General features: G+C 37.8%; 1 protein-coding gene across 1 annotated transcript in view; it reads right to left on the minus strand.

The window, feature by feature from the left end:
* Positions 1-12,750: 12,750 nt before the first annotated feature.
* LOC126713280 (3-oxoacyl-[acyl-carrier-protein] synthase I, chloroplastic-like) overlaps positions 12,751-15,784 on the minus strand; it is a 4,235-nt gene continuing 1,201 nt past the window's right edge. The window contains exons 2-8 of the mRNA XM_050412991.1: positions 14,660-15,015; positions 14,143-14,574; positions 13,840-14,013; positions 13,611-13,724; positions 13,387-13,488; positions 13,213-13,279; positions 12,751-13,029 (exon numbers count right to left, since the gene is read on the minus strand). Of these exons, the coding sequence (XP_050268948.1) occupies positions 12,962-13,029; positions 13,213-13,279; positions 13,387-13,488; positions 13,611-13,724; positions 13,840-14,013; positions 14,143-14,574; positions 14,660-15,015 (1,313 nt within the window). The 3' untranslated portion in view covers positions 12,751-12,961. The remainder of the gene's footprint in view (positions 13,030-13,212; positions 13,280-13,386; positions 13,489-13,610; positions 13,725-13,839; positions 14,014-14,142; positions 14,575-14,659; positions 15,016-15,784) is intronic.

Genomic DNA, 15,784 nt, shown 5'->3' on the forward strand with positions numbered 1-15,784 from the left:
GGGGCAAAAGCGGTATAGGGACAATCTTAAAAGAAAATCTGAAATATCTAGGAAAGGTTGCCCTTACTGCCTTTCCCAGACTGAGCTTTGCACCTAACAGAGCCGTGTTCTTTAGCTTTATCAACTACTCCCAACGACTTGGGTCTGGGACAGATGGGACAAGTATCAGTCTTGGAAAGGTTGACCCTACACGTGGACGAAGGAAATTGAACGCATGCTAGTATAAAAGAAAAAATATGTAACCTAAAAGAGGGCCTCCAGTCCCACTAGGAAAAAGAGGGTTCCTGAGGGGAATACACCTGAACCATGTATGAACACCTTAACAAAAACCACCGCCGGGTAAACATGACTTAGCCTTTCGATCCCACTCTCTACAAATGATATTGTATGGGCCCATTCACGTCCTGACCCAACTACTATTATGGTTCGTTTCGGAACGTGACCCTACAATTGGAGCCGTCTGTGGGAAAGGCTTGCGTGTTAGCTCGAACGGTGGTGAAGTTGAGCTTCTGTCGAACAAGGGACTACGAGGGTGCCTTTATCACCGGCGACACATTGTCGCTATTCCAACATAAGTTCCCACTAGGGGCTACGTTCCACGGTGTCAATGACATGGGCAAGTCTAGGGGCTTCAAACATCAGGCTAGCTTCCCCTACCTTATTCGAGGAGCTAAACCTTTGGAAGATAAATAAATAAAGAAGAATACAAGTTTTGGACAGAACCAAGGCCTTGTATGGTCCTCGGACCCAAGCCTCTGGGGAAACCAACTACTTACAAAGAGAATAAAAGTTTTGGACAGAACCAAGGCCTTGTATGGTCCTCGGACCCAAGCCTCTAGGGAAACCAACTACTTACAAAGAGAATAAAAGTTTTGGACAGAACCAAGGCCTTGTATGGTCCTCGGACCCAAACCTCTGGGGAAACCAACTACTTACAAAGAGAATACAAGTTTTGGACAGAACCAAGGCCTTGTATGGTCCTCGGACCCAAGCCTCTGGGGAAACCAACTACTTACAAAGAGAATAAAAGTTTTGGACAGAATCAAGGCCTTGTATGGTCCTCGGACCTAAGCCTCTGGGGAAACCAACTACTTATAAAGAGAATAAAAGTTTTGGACAGAACCAAGTCCTTGTATGGTCCTCGGACCCAAGCCTCTGGGGAAACCAACTACTTAAAAAAGACAATACAAGTTTTGGACAGAACCAAGGCCTTGTATGGTCCTCGGACCCAAGCCTCTGGGGAAACCAACTACTTACAAAGAGAATACAAGTTTTGGACAGAACCAAGGCCTTGTATGGTCCTCGGACCCAAGCCTCTGGGGAAACCAACTACTTACAAAGAGAATAAAAGTTTTGGACAGAACCAAGGCCTTGTATGGTCCTCGGACCCAAGCCTCTGGGGAAACCAACTACTTACAAAGAGAATAAAAGTTTTGGACAGAACCAAGGCCTTGTATGGTCCTCGGACCCAAGCCTCTAGGGAAACCAACTACTTAAAAAAGACAATACAAGTTTTGGACAGAACCAAGGCCTTGTATGGTCCTCGGACCCAAGCCTCTGGGGAAACCAACTACTTACAAAGACAATACAAGTTTTGGACAGAACCAAGGCCTTGTATGGTCCTCGGACCCAAGCCTCTGGGGAAACCAACTACTTACAAAGAGAATAAAAGTTTTGGACAGAACCAAGGCCTTGTATGGTCCTCGGACCCAAGCCTCTGGGGAAACCAACTACTTAAAAAAGACGATACAAGTTTTGGACAGAACCAAGGCCTTGTATGGTCCTCGGACTCAAGCCTCTGGGGAAACCAACTACTTACAAAGAAAATACAAGTTTTGGACAGAACCAAGGTCTTGTATGGTCCTCGGACCCAAGCCTCTGGGGAAACCAACTACTTACAAAGACAATATAAGTTTTGGACAGAACCAAGGCCTTGTATGGTCCTCGGACCCAAGCCTCTGGGGAAACCAACTACTTAAAAAGACAATACAAGTTTTGGATAGAACCAAGGCCTTGTATGGTCCTCGGACCCAAGCCTCTGGGGAAACCAACTACTTACAAAGACAATACAAGTTTTGGACAGAACCAAGGCCTTGTATGGTCCTCGGACCCAAGTCTCTGGGGAAACCAACTACTTACAAAGAGAGTAAAAGTTTTGGACAGAACCAAGGCCTTGTATGGTCCTTGGACCCAAGCCTCTGGGGAAACCAACTACTTAAAAGGAAAAACTGTGTTACATGGATTTTCTAGTTTGCCCTCGGATCCTCAACGCTAAAGGGACCAGTATGGAATGGAGTAACGTGTTTCCAAAAGCATAACCGAAGTCATGCAATGCTCGGTCGCTCCCTCGGATGAATTATTTAGAATTTGTCGTCCTCAGACAATATTCTCGCGCTTATTACAGAACGTTCAACCGTTATCTCGGTTAGTTTCCTAAGTTTAACTTACTATGAGTTATTATTATTATGCCTGATAGTGTCGGTAGATTAGAATTAGTTGGATTGTGTTTCAAGAGTTCTTGCTTTAAATACCGCCGAGGAGGAACACACACATGGAGCACACCCACTCACAAAGTAGTGTTGTCAAAGGAACAGCATTCAAAACAAGTAAAGAAATCTCCATTTTTTACTAAAATAAAGAAATAGTACAGCGTACAATGAAAAGCTAGAATCAGTTTGTGTCAAAGCTCACTACATAACCAAAAAGAAAGGAAGGTACAAGAGAATAAAGTAAAGCCGAGGAAGTAGATCAGAGGAGAGGTTGGCTACAGCTCCAAGACCTTGTTCTTCCTCAATGCTTTCACTTGCCCATAACTCAAACAGCAAAAGAGACCCAACTTGAGCCTGACACCGCTGAAGGAAAGGTGCAGGGAGTTGGAAGTTGAGGGGCTTTCTCTAAATATTCGCCCGCCACAAGGCAGAGGCGCTGATGGCGGAGAATCTTTCTTCTGACACACCTAAGTTCTGGCGTGAACAGAACCTGCTTCAGATTTTGACTAAAAGAGGGAGAGACATCCTTTCCCCTCGATTGAAATGGAGTACTCTCTTGAACTTATGCTTCCTGTGTCCATACCTCACCATTTTTAGTCTCATAAGGGCACGGCGCTTCCGTGGCGGACAGATTTCCTTCTTCCCAACCCTTGCCTCAGACATATTGTGCTAAAAGAGGACAGCACTGAGTATAGGAGCTGTGATTTGGTAGAAAACTAAAGAATTGGTGCGAAGATGAAGTAATTTTCTCTCCTATTTATTTAAAGAGATAAGGTGGTGGCATTTAATTCACGCAGCGTCCTAAGGAACGCTACAGACAAGATGGCTTAGGCTCAATCTCCAACGCCACCTGCAACCAGGAGATTAAAGGAGTCTCTGGAAGGTGCACCTCGAACATTGGGACGCCCAAAAAGTACTACGTAACCAAAAACTACATAAATACCCTTTAAGTTGTGGGCCAAGTGAATTCGCGGCCCAGGCCTATTCAGCATGGGGGCCCAGGGGCAATGGCCCAGACCGAGGAATAACCGTTGCCGAGGACAACTTCCTGCTCGGCACCTCGTGGAATACCTGAGGAAAGGGAGAAACTGAACTCAAAAAGTTTTGAACAGAACCTAGGGCTGGCATGGTCCTCGGACTCAAGCCTATGGGGAAACCAAGTACTGGGAAAAACATAAGACTTGGACAGAACCTAGGACTTGTATGGTCCTCGGACTCAAGCCTATGGGGAAACCAAGTACATAAAAAAAGGCATAAGTCTTAAACAGGACCCAGGCTTTGCGATGTCCTCGGACTCAGGCCTTTTGGGAAATCAACTGCTCGGATGGAGAAGTTTCTCGGCTCAAATACTGGAAAAGGTTAAGGCCAGTATGCTAAGGAGATGACGAAACGACCTGATGATCGTTAGCCTAAGGAAACTGCTCATTGGGAGGGTGACATGTCCTCGGATAATTACTTCTTACACCTTATCGAGCACTTAGCCCCCATCTCGGCTAATTTTAAGGTAAGCCTCGTTCCTCACTGGTTGGATTGTTATGTCGAATAATAATTTTATTAAAGTTATGGTGGCATCTTTTTATTAACAAATATTTCAGCCTTAGTTGTCATTAATTCAAATGCTATATTATTGTGCCGAGCAGCGTGTGTAAACTTATAAAACATAAAAACAAAACATGCGAAATAAATGAATAGCAACTTTTATTAATATGGAAAACTGTTACAACGTACAAAGAAGGGCTTAAACAAGCCTCTACAAAAGGTGAACTGCCGAAGCAGCAATAACCACTGCAATACAGATAAGTAAACAGTCAGGGGTCTTGTGAACTCATCTTCAAAGTCTGTCCGATCTCTGCCTCAGTATTACTCATATTGAGAGAAGAACTTTCTTTAGAAAAAGATGAAGGACAAGGAAAAAGAATTTGAAGGAGAAGGAAGAAGAATTGGAAGATGGAGGAGATGAATAAGGAAGATGGAGGACATGAGCAAGAGAAGGAGGAGAAGAAGAGGGAAGAAATGAAAAGAAGGAGAAAGGAGCAAAAGAGGGAGAAGGAAAAGCCCCAGGATGGAGCTGGTGGTGGAAAGAAGAAGAAAGAAAAGTAAAGGGTGGCGCCAGTGAACGAAGAGAGGAAGAAGCAGGGGCATTTAGTCCCTGCCCCAGTCCTGACTCCTAGCACACCGGTACCACATTAGATATGCTCATGAGAGAGCGGGTGGTGATGATGCTGTGTGACCTCGGCTCAGTCACGTCGAAGGTGCGACGTGACGAGTTCCTGCTTCGGATTTTGGCTGAAAGGTAGGCGAGACAAATCTTGAGTCTCCACCATCCTTGCCCCGATCGAGCCATCTCGAGCTTGGCCAGAACAAGGTATTTTTGGGAGGGAGAAGGTTTCTTCATCACCTATGACTGTGGCTAACGTATTACGAGTCGAGGTATAATCAGAGGGTAAATGTAAATTCTGGGAGGAATCTAAGGACTTCAGTTTTCTGGGGGATTAAGGGATTCACATATGGAAGAAACAACTCATGTCCACCCTCTTTATATAAGGGACGAAGAGGATGGCATTAAATGTGTTCAGATCTTCAAGGAAATCTGCCAGCGAGAATGCGCCTGTTCCGCTCCCCCACGTCATCAGTAGCCATTGAATTTGAGAGGTCTCGTGAAGGGAAAACATTAAAGACCTACTTCGGGTAGCCAAACGGACAGAACGTATCAGGGCTAAATCAAGAAGGATATCACGTAGATCGGAGCGTTTCCTAGGCATTTGGAGAATTGCCAACGCCAGGGAAGGGTCGAATTAAATGAGCCGTAATAAAGGCTCGGAATTACCAAAACCCCCCTTTCCAACCAAGAGGTCGGACAGCAGGGTTTTGAGGGGCTATTGTGGGGCCCAACAATGTATGGGCCAGGCCCACTTGTTTACAGGAAACTTTAAGGCCCAAGCCGAATAAGGTGGTAGTCCAAGCTTATTAGTGTAAAGCACAAATGGGCCCAGAGAGGCAGCCGAGGACGGTGCAGCCCTCAGCTGGTCCAAAGCTCCACCAAGAAAAGGGGCAAAAGTGGTATAGGGACAATCTTAAAAGAAAATCTGAAATATCTAGGAAAGTCTGCCCTTACTGCCTTTCCCAGACTGAGCTTTGCACCTAACAGAGCCGTGTTCTTTAGCTTTATCAACTACTCCCAACGACTTGGGTCTGGGACAGATGGGACAAGTATCAGTCTTGGAAAGGTTGACCCTACACGTGGACGAAGGAAATTGAACGCATGCTAGTATAAAAGAAAAAATATGTAACCTAAAAGAGGGCCTCCAGTCCCACTAGGAAAAAGAGGGTTCCTGAGGGGAATACACCTGAACCATGTATGAACACCTTAACAAAAACCACCGCCGAGTAAACACGACTTAGCCTTTCGATCCCATTCTCTACAAATGATATTGTATGGGCCCATTCACGTCCTGACCCAACTACTATTATGGTTCGTTTCGGAACGTGACCCTACAAGAATAATGAGTGATAAATATAACATAGTCCCCAAAGATGTTTATCTCCCCAACATCTCCCTCCCTCATTGTTAATAATTTCTGAATTAGGCAGTGATTGGAACAAAAACCCACCCAAACTTGACCCGTGGTAATCCCTAGTTTTTTTTATTGAAGAAATCTAAGCATATCCTTGTATTTTTTTTTTCAATGCATTTCTAAATTATGTAGAAGAAATGAAATTAAGTTCAAAAAATCTGATTAAGAGCCTTGTAGCTTAATTAGTTAATATCTCTGGGTGTTTTCAATAGTGATATTTAGGATTCAAATTCCCCTCTCCAACAATTATAAAAAAGTTGAAAATTTTCTTTCATTAGTACCACCACTGGCAACTTTTGTCATGGAATGCAGTGGTGGCTCCAGGGATTTTTTTTAAGGGGGTCAATAGTGGCAGAATTAGGAATTTATCATGGGGGCGATTAAAAAATAAAATGATTATTTATTATTATTATTATTATTTTGTATATACAACTTCCATATTATATACAATTTAATATACAATACAACTATATCGTGTAATAGTCTAAAAAATTTATTAATAGTTTGAAGATCAGTAAGACAACAATCATTGAATACATAATAACTTATTATATTTATAAGTAATATTAATTAAATAAAATATATGATAGAGAAGAATAATAACAAACCTAGGAGTGGGACTAGGAGTAAATGTGAACTAAGAAAAAAAATAAAATGATATAAATTTTTGTTTTTGAAGTGTACGGTTTTTTAACCATACACATGGTCACTCTCTTAGAATTGGAGCAAACAGAGATAAAAGCTAAGAAAACTACTTGATCAAACAAAGATAAAAGCTAAGAAAACATAGATTGGAGAAAGAGAGATAGAGAGAATAAAGAAAGAAATCACGGATATAAATATAAATTAGTTGGTTGGAACGGTAGTATAAATTTTTGCTAATGAAGAAGAAAATCTCTTAGAATTGGAGCAAACAGAGATAAAAGCTAAGAAAACAACTTGATCAAACAAAGATAAAAGCTAAGAAAACATAGATTGGAGAAAGAGAGATAGAGAGAATAAAGAAAGAAATCATGGATATAAATATAAATTAGTTGGTTGGAACGGTAGTATAAATTTTTGCTAATAAAGAAGAAAATCTCTTAGAATTGGAGCAAACAGAGATAAAAGCTAAGAAAACTACTTGATCAAACAAAGATAAAAGCTAAGAAAACATAGATTGGAGAAAGAGAGATAGAGAGAATAAAGAAAGAAATCACGGATATAAATATAAATTAGTTGGTTGGAACGGTAGTGTAAATTTTTGTTAATGAAGAAGAGAAGTGCAGGGAAAAATAACTTCATTTTGTTGTCAACAGAAAAGTAAGCTAAAGTCCTAGATAGAAGGTTTATTTATTTTTAACAAATGAGCAAAAATTTGAAACATTTTTTTCTTTATTATAAAATTAAATTTTTTAAGAGTAGTGTCGTTGACACAACACTTGAACAAAAATTTCACCACAAAATATAAATGGCAAGTTGTTAAAAGTAGGTAAAAAAAAAGGTGATATATTAGCAAAAAAGAAATATAAAAAATTGATGTTAGTTGTGAGTCAAAATAAAAACTAGTTACAACTTGTCACTTATCCTTTATTGTGAAATTATTGTGAAAATAACATTTAAATAATCCTATTCAAGTTTATTTTAGCTAGATTTAAACAAAATTTATGATCAGAATGATCAGAAATTTATTTTATGAGAGTCAAAACAATTTTTTAAAAAAGATTTATATATGAAAAAAAAAATTGCAGGTCAGGGGGTTCATTTCACCCTGGCCAGTAAGTAACGCCACCCCCAATGGAATGCATTTGTTATGTCACATATTTTGTCCTCAAAAACTTGGTATCGCCTCTACAACTCATTTTAAAAGACGACAAAGAATGACCTTCCGTTTTAAACAAGAATAACTCTACTACCACGTAAATTGAAATAATTTTTGTCACAATTATTTTATGTGTTAAATTGTAATCGAGTATTTATTATTTTTATATGAATCCATTACTTTTGCTTCATCACATACAGCCTGCCACGCCGAAAGTTGTGATACACGTTCCATTTGAGGTGGTCTTAGAATTTTTCTTCAGACAATAATCGAATCACAACGATATCACATACGATTCGACTAACAAATCGTCCTCACAGATCTGACATGTACGATTTTCTGACAAAGCTCTCTCTCTCTCTCTCTCTCTCTGTGTGATAGCTTTTGCAAAGACCAATAATGGAGTTCTGTCTCAGTAGTCAGTAGCTATACAATGGTCCTAGACATAGTTCAATTCGACCCTGTCTTCCATGCAGCCTCTGCTTTTCTCAGAAGGTAATAGGGGCCCTTGCTATTATCATTTCAGATGCCACAACAAACAAAAGGGTCTGCATTATTTTCCAAGGAAGAGTTTTTTTTTTTTTTTTTTTGATAAGACCAAGGAAGAGTTATATATATATATACACTAAGATTGGTTTAAGATCTGTTTATTTTGTTAAAATTAAAAATTTTTTACTAAAAATACTGTAAATAAAAATAAAAATTAACTAAAATAGTATGTTTATTACAGGAATAGAACCCCGCACTGACGATTACTTGGTGAATCGGGTACCACTTGGCCCGGTGGTATCAAAGTCTAATTAATAAGATCTTATGAGCCATGCCATTAGCATGATGTTGGCAATCGCTGTCAAAAGCACGCGAGGATATAAATATATAACAATGTCTTCAACTTACTTGTGTGAAAATAACATTTTATTCAAGACAAGCACTTAAATTTTTTTATTTTTTATTTTTTAAATATTGAGATTAAATATGGCATTTTCTCTCTATATTCTATATATGAGGATGTGGGGTAGGGTTAATGTTAGATTACCGACCAACAATACGAAGTTAAGCATAATTAGTTGTTGAACCGTGTTAGAATGGCTGAATTTCGTTTTCATCAGTCAAATTGAGTTTGATGACAATTTATAAGAAGACCCAACTTTTTTTTTAAAACTTTTTTTTATGAAGTTAGAAGACCAACTGTTCACTAAGCATATTCGAACACCTTCATTAAACATTACTAATGTGATGTGGAAGTATTTATAAAAAAATAAAATAAAATGTGATGTGAGTGCAGGAACAAAGATACTGAGATTTTTTTTTTCGTTCTCCATGAATTTTGGTTAAAATATTATTTTTACCCATTAATTTGGGACCTTTTTTAAATCGATCATTTAACTTTTGAAACTTGTAATTTATTATTATTATTATTTTTTTTTTTTTTTGAGGAACTTGTAATTTATACTACTGAGTATATTACAACATTCTCAATGTCTCCATTCTATCAACATATGTTAGCATATTGGTGTTAAAAACGATATCATTTTAGATACTGTATAAAATAAGGGGGGAAAAGACATTGTTTTTAGGTGGGTTAATAGTGAAAAAATGTAATGAATTGTGGTAGAAGGGATATATTGACATTATTAATTTAAAATAGTCGATGGAAAAAATTGAAATATTTTAAAGTTAAGGAACCAATTTAAATGTCACTCAAAAATTTGGTGTATAAACATTTTACTTCGAAAATTTCTAAGCAATTTCTGAAAGGGAAATTAATCTCCAATTGCCAGTTGGAAACATTTTATGAGGGACATTTGTATGTCGTTCAAGTCCTTTTTTTTTTTTTTTTTCAGCTTCTGATGCTGAAGGGCTCAACATCATCATGATCTGATTTCATTTCACATTTTTTTTTCTTTGTGGGGTCTAAAGATCATTTTACACAGTTGATGCATGTTTTGGTTTCAGAATTTGTTGGGGAGTGCTAGTGGTGGCTTTTTTGTTAAGGGACACATTTTATAGAGATATTGCAATGTTATTAGTATTTAATCATATGATTCAATATTGTTCAACCCCTGCAATTGATGATAAGCTTAGTCGGGTTTGATGGTCCTCCACTAATACCATGTTGCATTATGGTGTTCAAAAATCCAAATCAGGCTAAGAGTTGGATCGATTGTGTAATAAGGATTTTCAAAAGCTTGAAATCCATTGGCCTAAAAATAGGCATCACAAAAAAGCTCCGTGTCACCTAACCCGCCTTATCCTATATTGTTCAACCCCTGCAATTGATGATAAGCTTAGTCGGGTTTGATGGTCCTCCACTAATACCATGTCGCATTATGGTGTTCAAAAATCAAAATCAGGCTAAGAGTTGGATCGATTGTGTAATAAGGATTTTCAAAAGCTTGAAATCCACTGGCCTAAAAATAGGCATCACAAAAAAGCTCCGTGTCACCTAACCTGCCTTATCCTATTTAGGTTTTTCCCGTCTCGAAGAGGTGTCACGAAGGGAAAACTCCTGAGACACACCCAAATTCATAATATGCTTAAGTGTCAGCTTGTGATTAGTGCACCCAAATCCACTTTTTCACCAAGAACCTATGGTGGTCATGTGTGTAAGCACTGATATAAAATCACGAGTTTGACACTCAAACATGTTATGAAAATGAGTGTGGATTTGGGTGTCCTTGGGCGGATTGGTCATGAAGAGGATAGATCAAGTTATTCTAGAATTACAACTAATTCCACACATATTTTCACAATTATCTTATGTGGCAAACTGTAACTAGCTGTATATCACATTTACATGACCCTATCACTTTTTTCCACCACTTACAATTAGCTAAATCACTTCCCTTAATTTCGCAGAAGTGTGAGTTTTATGCACTCAATACAGCATATTCTATCATCATCCAGCACTAAAACTCATCTGGCTGTTTTATTCAGGCAATGACATGTTGAACGGTCTGTTTCTGTTCTCCAGTTTCAATTTTTGGCTTAGTTCAATGAACCTGAAAAGAGCCCTTTTATGCTTCAACTTCTGTAATTTGTGGTCTGAAGGTTTCCATCAGTTATTATTCTATGAAAATATACCTAAATTTTTATTCAAAAAATATTTGAGCTCTTATTTTTAATATGAGGTTTATTCTATATGCTTGGGAATCAGAATGATATATTTAAAATATAAGTTAGTAACATTATGGAAATTTCAGTCTGCATCAAGTTGGTTTGGACTAGAAATAAAAAGGCAAGGATTGAATGATTAATAAATTGCAGACTGAAATCTTCATTATGGTAACAAAACGTTTGAAAGTCAGATATGTGAATACATCATGGCACAGAATTGCAGAAGTAAACTCAGGATCTTCCAAAGGCATATTCCCACAATTAAACATTTCATTATACTAATAAGTTGTTATAAAGCTCATGATGCTTTAGTGTTAAAGGCCCTTATAATGTGGCTTGGGATTAAAAAAAGATTAAAAAGTCATTTAGGTAATAACATCCTAATCCATTCGTATTATCATAGGAACCTTACTTAGGGGTTTAGTTAATTTAATAGATTAGAAGAGACGGTACAGTAACTAAGTCCTCAATGTCAACATCAAGCTTACCCATCTTCTTGGTCATATTCACCAGAGCAGTAATCAGCATCAAACTAGTGGGTTTACTAACTTTAATGACAGTGTAAAAGCTGGATTACTTTAATTTACTTCTAGGCTATCTACAAATAGAATCTCAAAGGGCACCCTTCAACCAGCCAAAAATTATAGTCCAAAGTGATTCTTTGACAAACCTTTCTGAGGGCAAGTAATTGCAAAAGTTGGCTTGCTAAAGTAGAACCTGCTTATCATATTTAATCCTCTCTTCTATGATTAACATTCTTTCTCAAACAATTGGTAGAATGTGATATTCCATCCATACAGTGATACAGAGTAAAAGCAAAGGATGACACATGCAATGATGCAATTTAATGGACATATTGTACCCCGGAGGCCCGGATTATGTGAATTAAAATGTATAAATGGGTGTGGCGAGGTTGTGTAACGAATCCTATATTAGGTGTTTATTAGGTTGAACTGGACCGTATTAAAAAAAAGAAGAAGAAAAAAAGAAGAAGTTCAAACTAAACTATAGAAGTAATTGCAATGAATTTGAATTGTAACTTGATTAGTCCTAGAGTACTATAGTGTATATATGTAAAGAGTTTCCTCCAGTCATGATAGATACATTCTCCTGAGGTTTGATGTGATGAATAAGGTTTTTGCCGTATATTTCACTTAAATCTTCCTTTTAAATTGTATCATCTTTTTTTTTTTTTTTAAATAGTAGGATAAATTTGGAATTATAGAAGGTGGAGAGTTATATAGGACTAGCTAATGGAAAATGGCAGAATTCAGGAAATAATTATGTAACTAAATATATTTTGTACAGTCAGTCAAACCAAGCTTCATAATCAGCCTTTTTTCTGAGTCAAATTACAGAAGGCAAGACTTTGAATTCACATTCTATGATCTCCCCTGTCATTCAGGGAAAAATTGTTGAAACTTGAAAGGAGGCACCACTATGTTGGGATGGGACCCTCATTGACCGTCTCTTTTAGAGACTTTGACGCAGATTGAACAAAATAAGAAAGGCTAGGAAGGGTCTCAATGCCGTGAACTCTTAGAAGTAAACTGGATCCATGAACAAAATCAATTTATTTATTTTTCTTTTATGTGTCCTTGTAATTTTAGCTATAATGTCATTTAAAGTTTGTATCCATCAGTCCATAGGCAAAAACATACTTGTTTTCCTGAATCTGACAAGTCAGACCCACTAGACATGAGTCTGTAACAATATAATCCAAAATTCCATTCTTAGCAAATAAGCCCACAAATACACAAGAACAACAAAGAGAAATTTGGCATGAATGCTTTATTCACTGAAAAAAATCACTAAATCTGAATCATCAAAACAATGATGAAGGGAACATTGCCTTCAGGACTCATTATAGCACACTTGATTGCAATACTCATGTAAACGCTTTTATCCTTCCAACAACTTTAACATCTCAAAATTGATGATTCTAATTATATAAAGGTGAAGGTGGGGTTGAGTTTTATTTAGGGTGTGAAGGGGGCAAAGACAACCACTGAATTGTGCCCACCAAAGCCAAATGAGTTCGAGATAGCTGCAGAAAATCGAAAATTTTGATTAGTCAAATGTTGGAATAAATGTACCATTATGTCATCATTCAGATACTACTAACATAAAATGATAAAAAGAAAAACTGCTTCTTGTTGCAAAATATTATTGAAAGCAATTCATCAACTTCCCTACAAAACAAACACACGCACAAAGGTTATTGACATACCAACATTCACTTCATGCTTCTTCTTTACGTTTGGGACAGTGTCGATTGTAACATCAGGCTCCAAGTTCTACAAAAGAAATAAAAATATATGAACATGAAATGCATTAAGAAACCATTGGAATTAGCTAAAATGACGCATATGAATATGAGAAATCTAGGAATAAGGTGTAGTACATTTTGGTTAATAGTTGGATGCAACCAGCCAGTGTTAATTGCTTTTATAGTTGCTATGGCCTCCAAACCACCAGCAGCACCAAGGCCATGTCCAATCATTGACTGAAACAAGGAAAACAACAACAAATTAGCTATTTTTCACTTTAGACCATTTAATTTGGTGAATATGTTCTCATTAAAAGACTTGAATTGGTTTCACATGGAATGGTCTTTAGGTTTCTTGCCTTAGTCCCATTCATCTTTATCTCTGATGTGTCCTTGAAAACCTTCTTGATTGCATTGACCTCAGCCAAATCCCCTGCTAGTGTAGATGTTGCATGAGCATTCACATAGTTCACCTGCAAATCATAAATTTAAAATGATTATATATATCAGAATGTATATAACCTTATAGAATATCTCAATATAGATGCTGAGAAATACTTTAGCCTTGAGGTCAATGAGTAGTTTTACCTCTTCAGGAGAAACTCCAGCATCTTCTAAACTCTTCTTTATACAAGATGAAACTCCAAGGCCATCTGACCTAGGATCAGTCATGTGATGAGCATCACATGTTATAGCACCACCTAAATACTCTGCATATATTTTAGCTCCTCTTTTCATTGCACTCTCCAAGCTCTCCATAATCTTTTTGGTTTATGAAAAATTAGTATTGTTAGAAGTATAAGATTTAGACAAACTATTGTTAGGAAAGGAAGAAAATACATGAGCTAAATCGCATTAAATTGAAAGAACATTATATGATTGTATAAGTACCAGCACTCCAGCACCCTCTCCCATGACGAAACCATCACGATCTTTGTCCCATGGTCTCGAAGCTCCCTGGGGTTCGCCATTTCTCTGAGACAAAGCCCGGCAAGCTATAAACCCAGCAACCCCAGTAGGCATGACTGCAGCCTCAGTCCCACCAGCTACCATGATTTCTGCCTCACCTTTTCTAATGTGATTAGCAGCTGAAAAGAAGCAGTAATTTGCCGTTGCACAAGCAGTTGAAATGGAGTAATTAGGTCCCATTAAGCCATTGTCTATAGCTAACAATGCTGAACCCATGTTGGTGATAGAATAAGGAATGAAGAATGGTGTGATTTTCTTATATCCCTTTTGGATTAGAGCTTCCACTCCAGTGCTGAATGCTGTTAAGCCTCCCATGCCTGTTCCCACTAGAACTCCAATTTTTGTTCTGTCCATCTGCAGGGCATGCAAAATGATAAATCTACAATGCTTAATGTACAAGCTGATAAAACTATAATGTGCTGCTCATAGAATGACTAACTTTTTCAAGAACTTCAGTTCCAAGGTTGGCATCTTCAAGGGCCCTCTTGCCGCCAACTAAACAATACCTCCAGGAATCATCAAGCCGGCGATCATTCTTCCCATCAATGTAGCCTTTGGAAGAAAAATCACGAATCTGACCTGCAAACCGGACAGAGAAGTTTGAAGCATCAAACCTGTCAATTAGGCTAATCCCACTCTCCCCCTCAAGAAGTTTGTTATAGAATGTATCAATATCATTGCCAAAAACCGAAACAAGGCCCATTCCTGTTATGACAACACGTTTTTTAGGATCCGTTTCCCGTGTGGGAGCTGAAATTGTTGAAGCTTGGGCCTTAATTATTCTGCATTTTGGAGCTAAGAATGGGAAATAAAAAACAAGTTAGTAATAATCCAAGATTATGCCCTGCTAGACGTCAAGCTTGAAAGAAACATATATAATACATAATCAACCATTACCAAAAAAACAAAATAGTAGCTGAATTAAAAGAAGATAAATCAAGAATAAGCACATTTAGAAATTGCAAACAGTATCTATAAAGAACAACATTAAAGTGCACCAGCCAAAACGGTGGCTAATAAATGTTGCAATTAGGGAGACAAAGTGAGGGTGGAAATTAGTCAACAAAATATAGCTAGAGCATGATGTTGCTGGTCCCGATTAGTTTGATGAGGCATTGCGAAATACTCATTCCATGTTGCTACAATGATGGAGAGAGTTCCAGATACTCCCATTTCTGTCATTGCAAACAAGGTAAGGAAAGATAGGATAGACAGGGATTGGATATACTTCATCTACAAGGTACACAATTTAAGAGGTGTAAAACCCAAAATATTGTTCTGGCTTTTTCTCAATATCAGATACATTTTACATCAGAGAACTTCATTCTCATGGTTGAGTGATATACATTTCACCAAGTACACCTACCAAGTGCACAAGACCTTAAATTGTGATTTAAAGAGCAACCCAAAAAGTTTATAGAAAGAAGTAGAACTCACGAAAGAGAGATCATTAGAGCATCCCCAGTGAGGTTGCTAAATTGACAAAAAAAGTCAATTTAGCAACCAATTCTCCAAAATTGTGGCTACAGCAAAGCAGCTTAACTTAAAAAAAATTAACTTTGAG

This window comes from Quercus robur, chromosome 2 (assembly GCF_932294415.1).
Source record: "Quercus robur chromosome 2, dhQueRobu3.1, whole genome shotgun sequence".
In the NCBI taxonomy this organism is placed as follows: Eukaryota; Viridiplantae; Streptophyta; class Magnoliopsida; order Fagales; family Fagaceae; genus Quercus; species Quercus robur.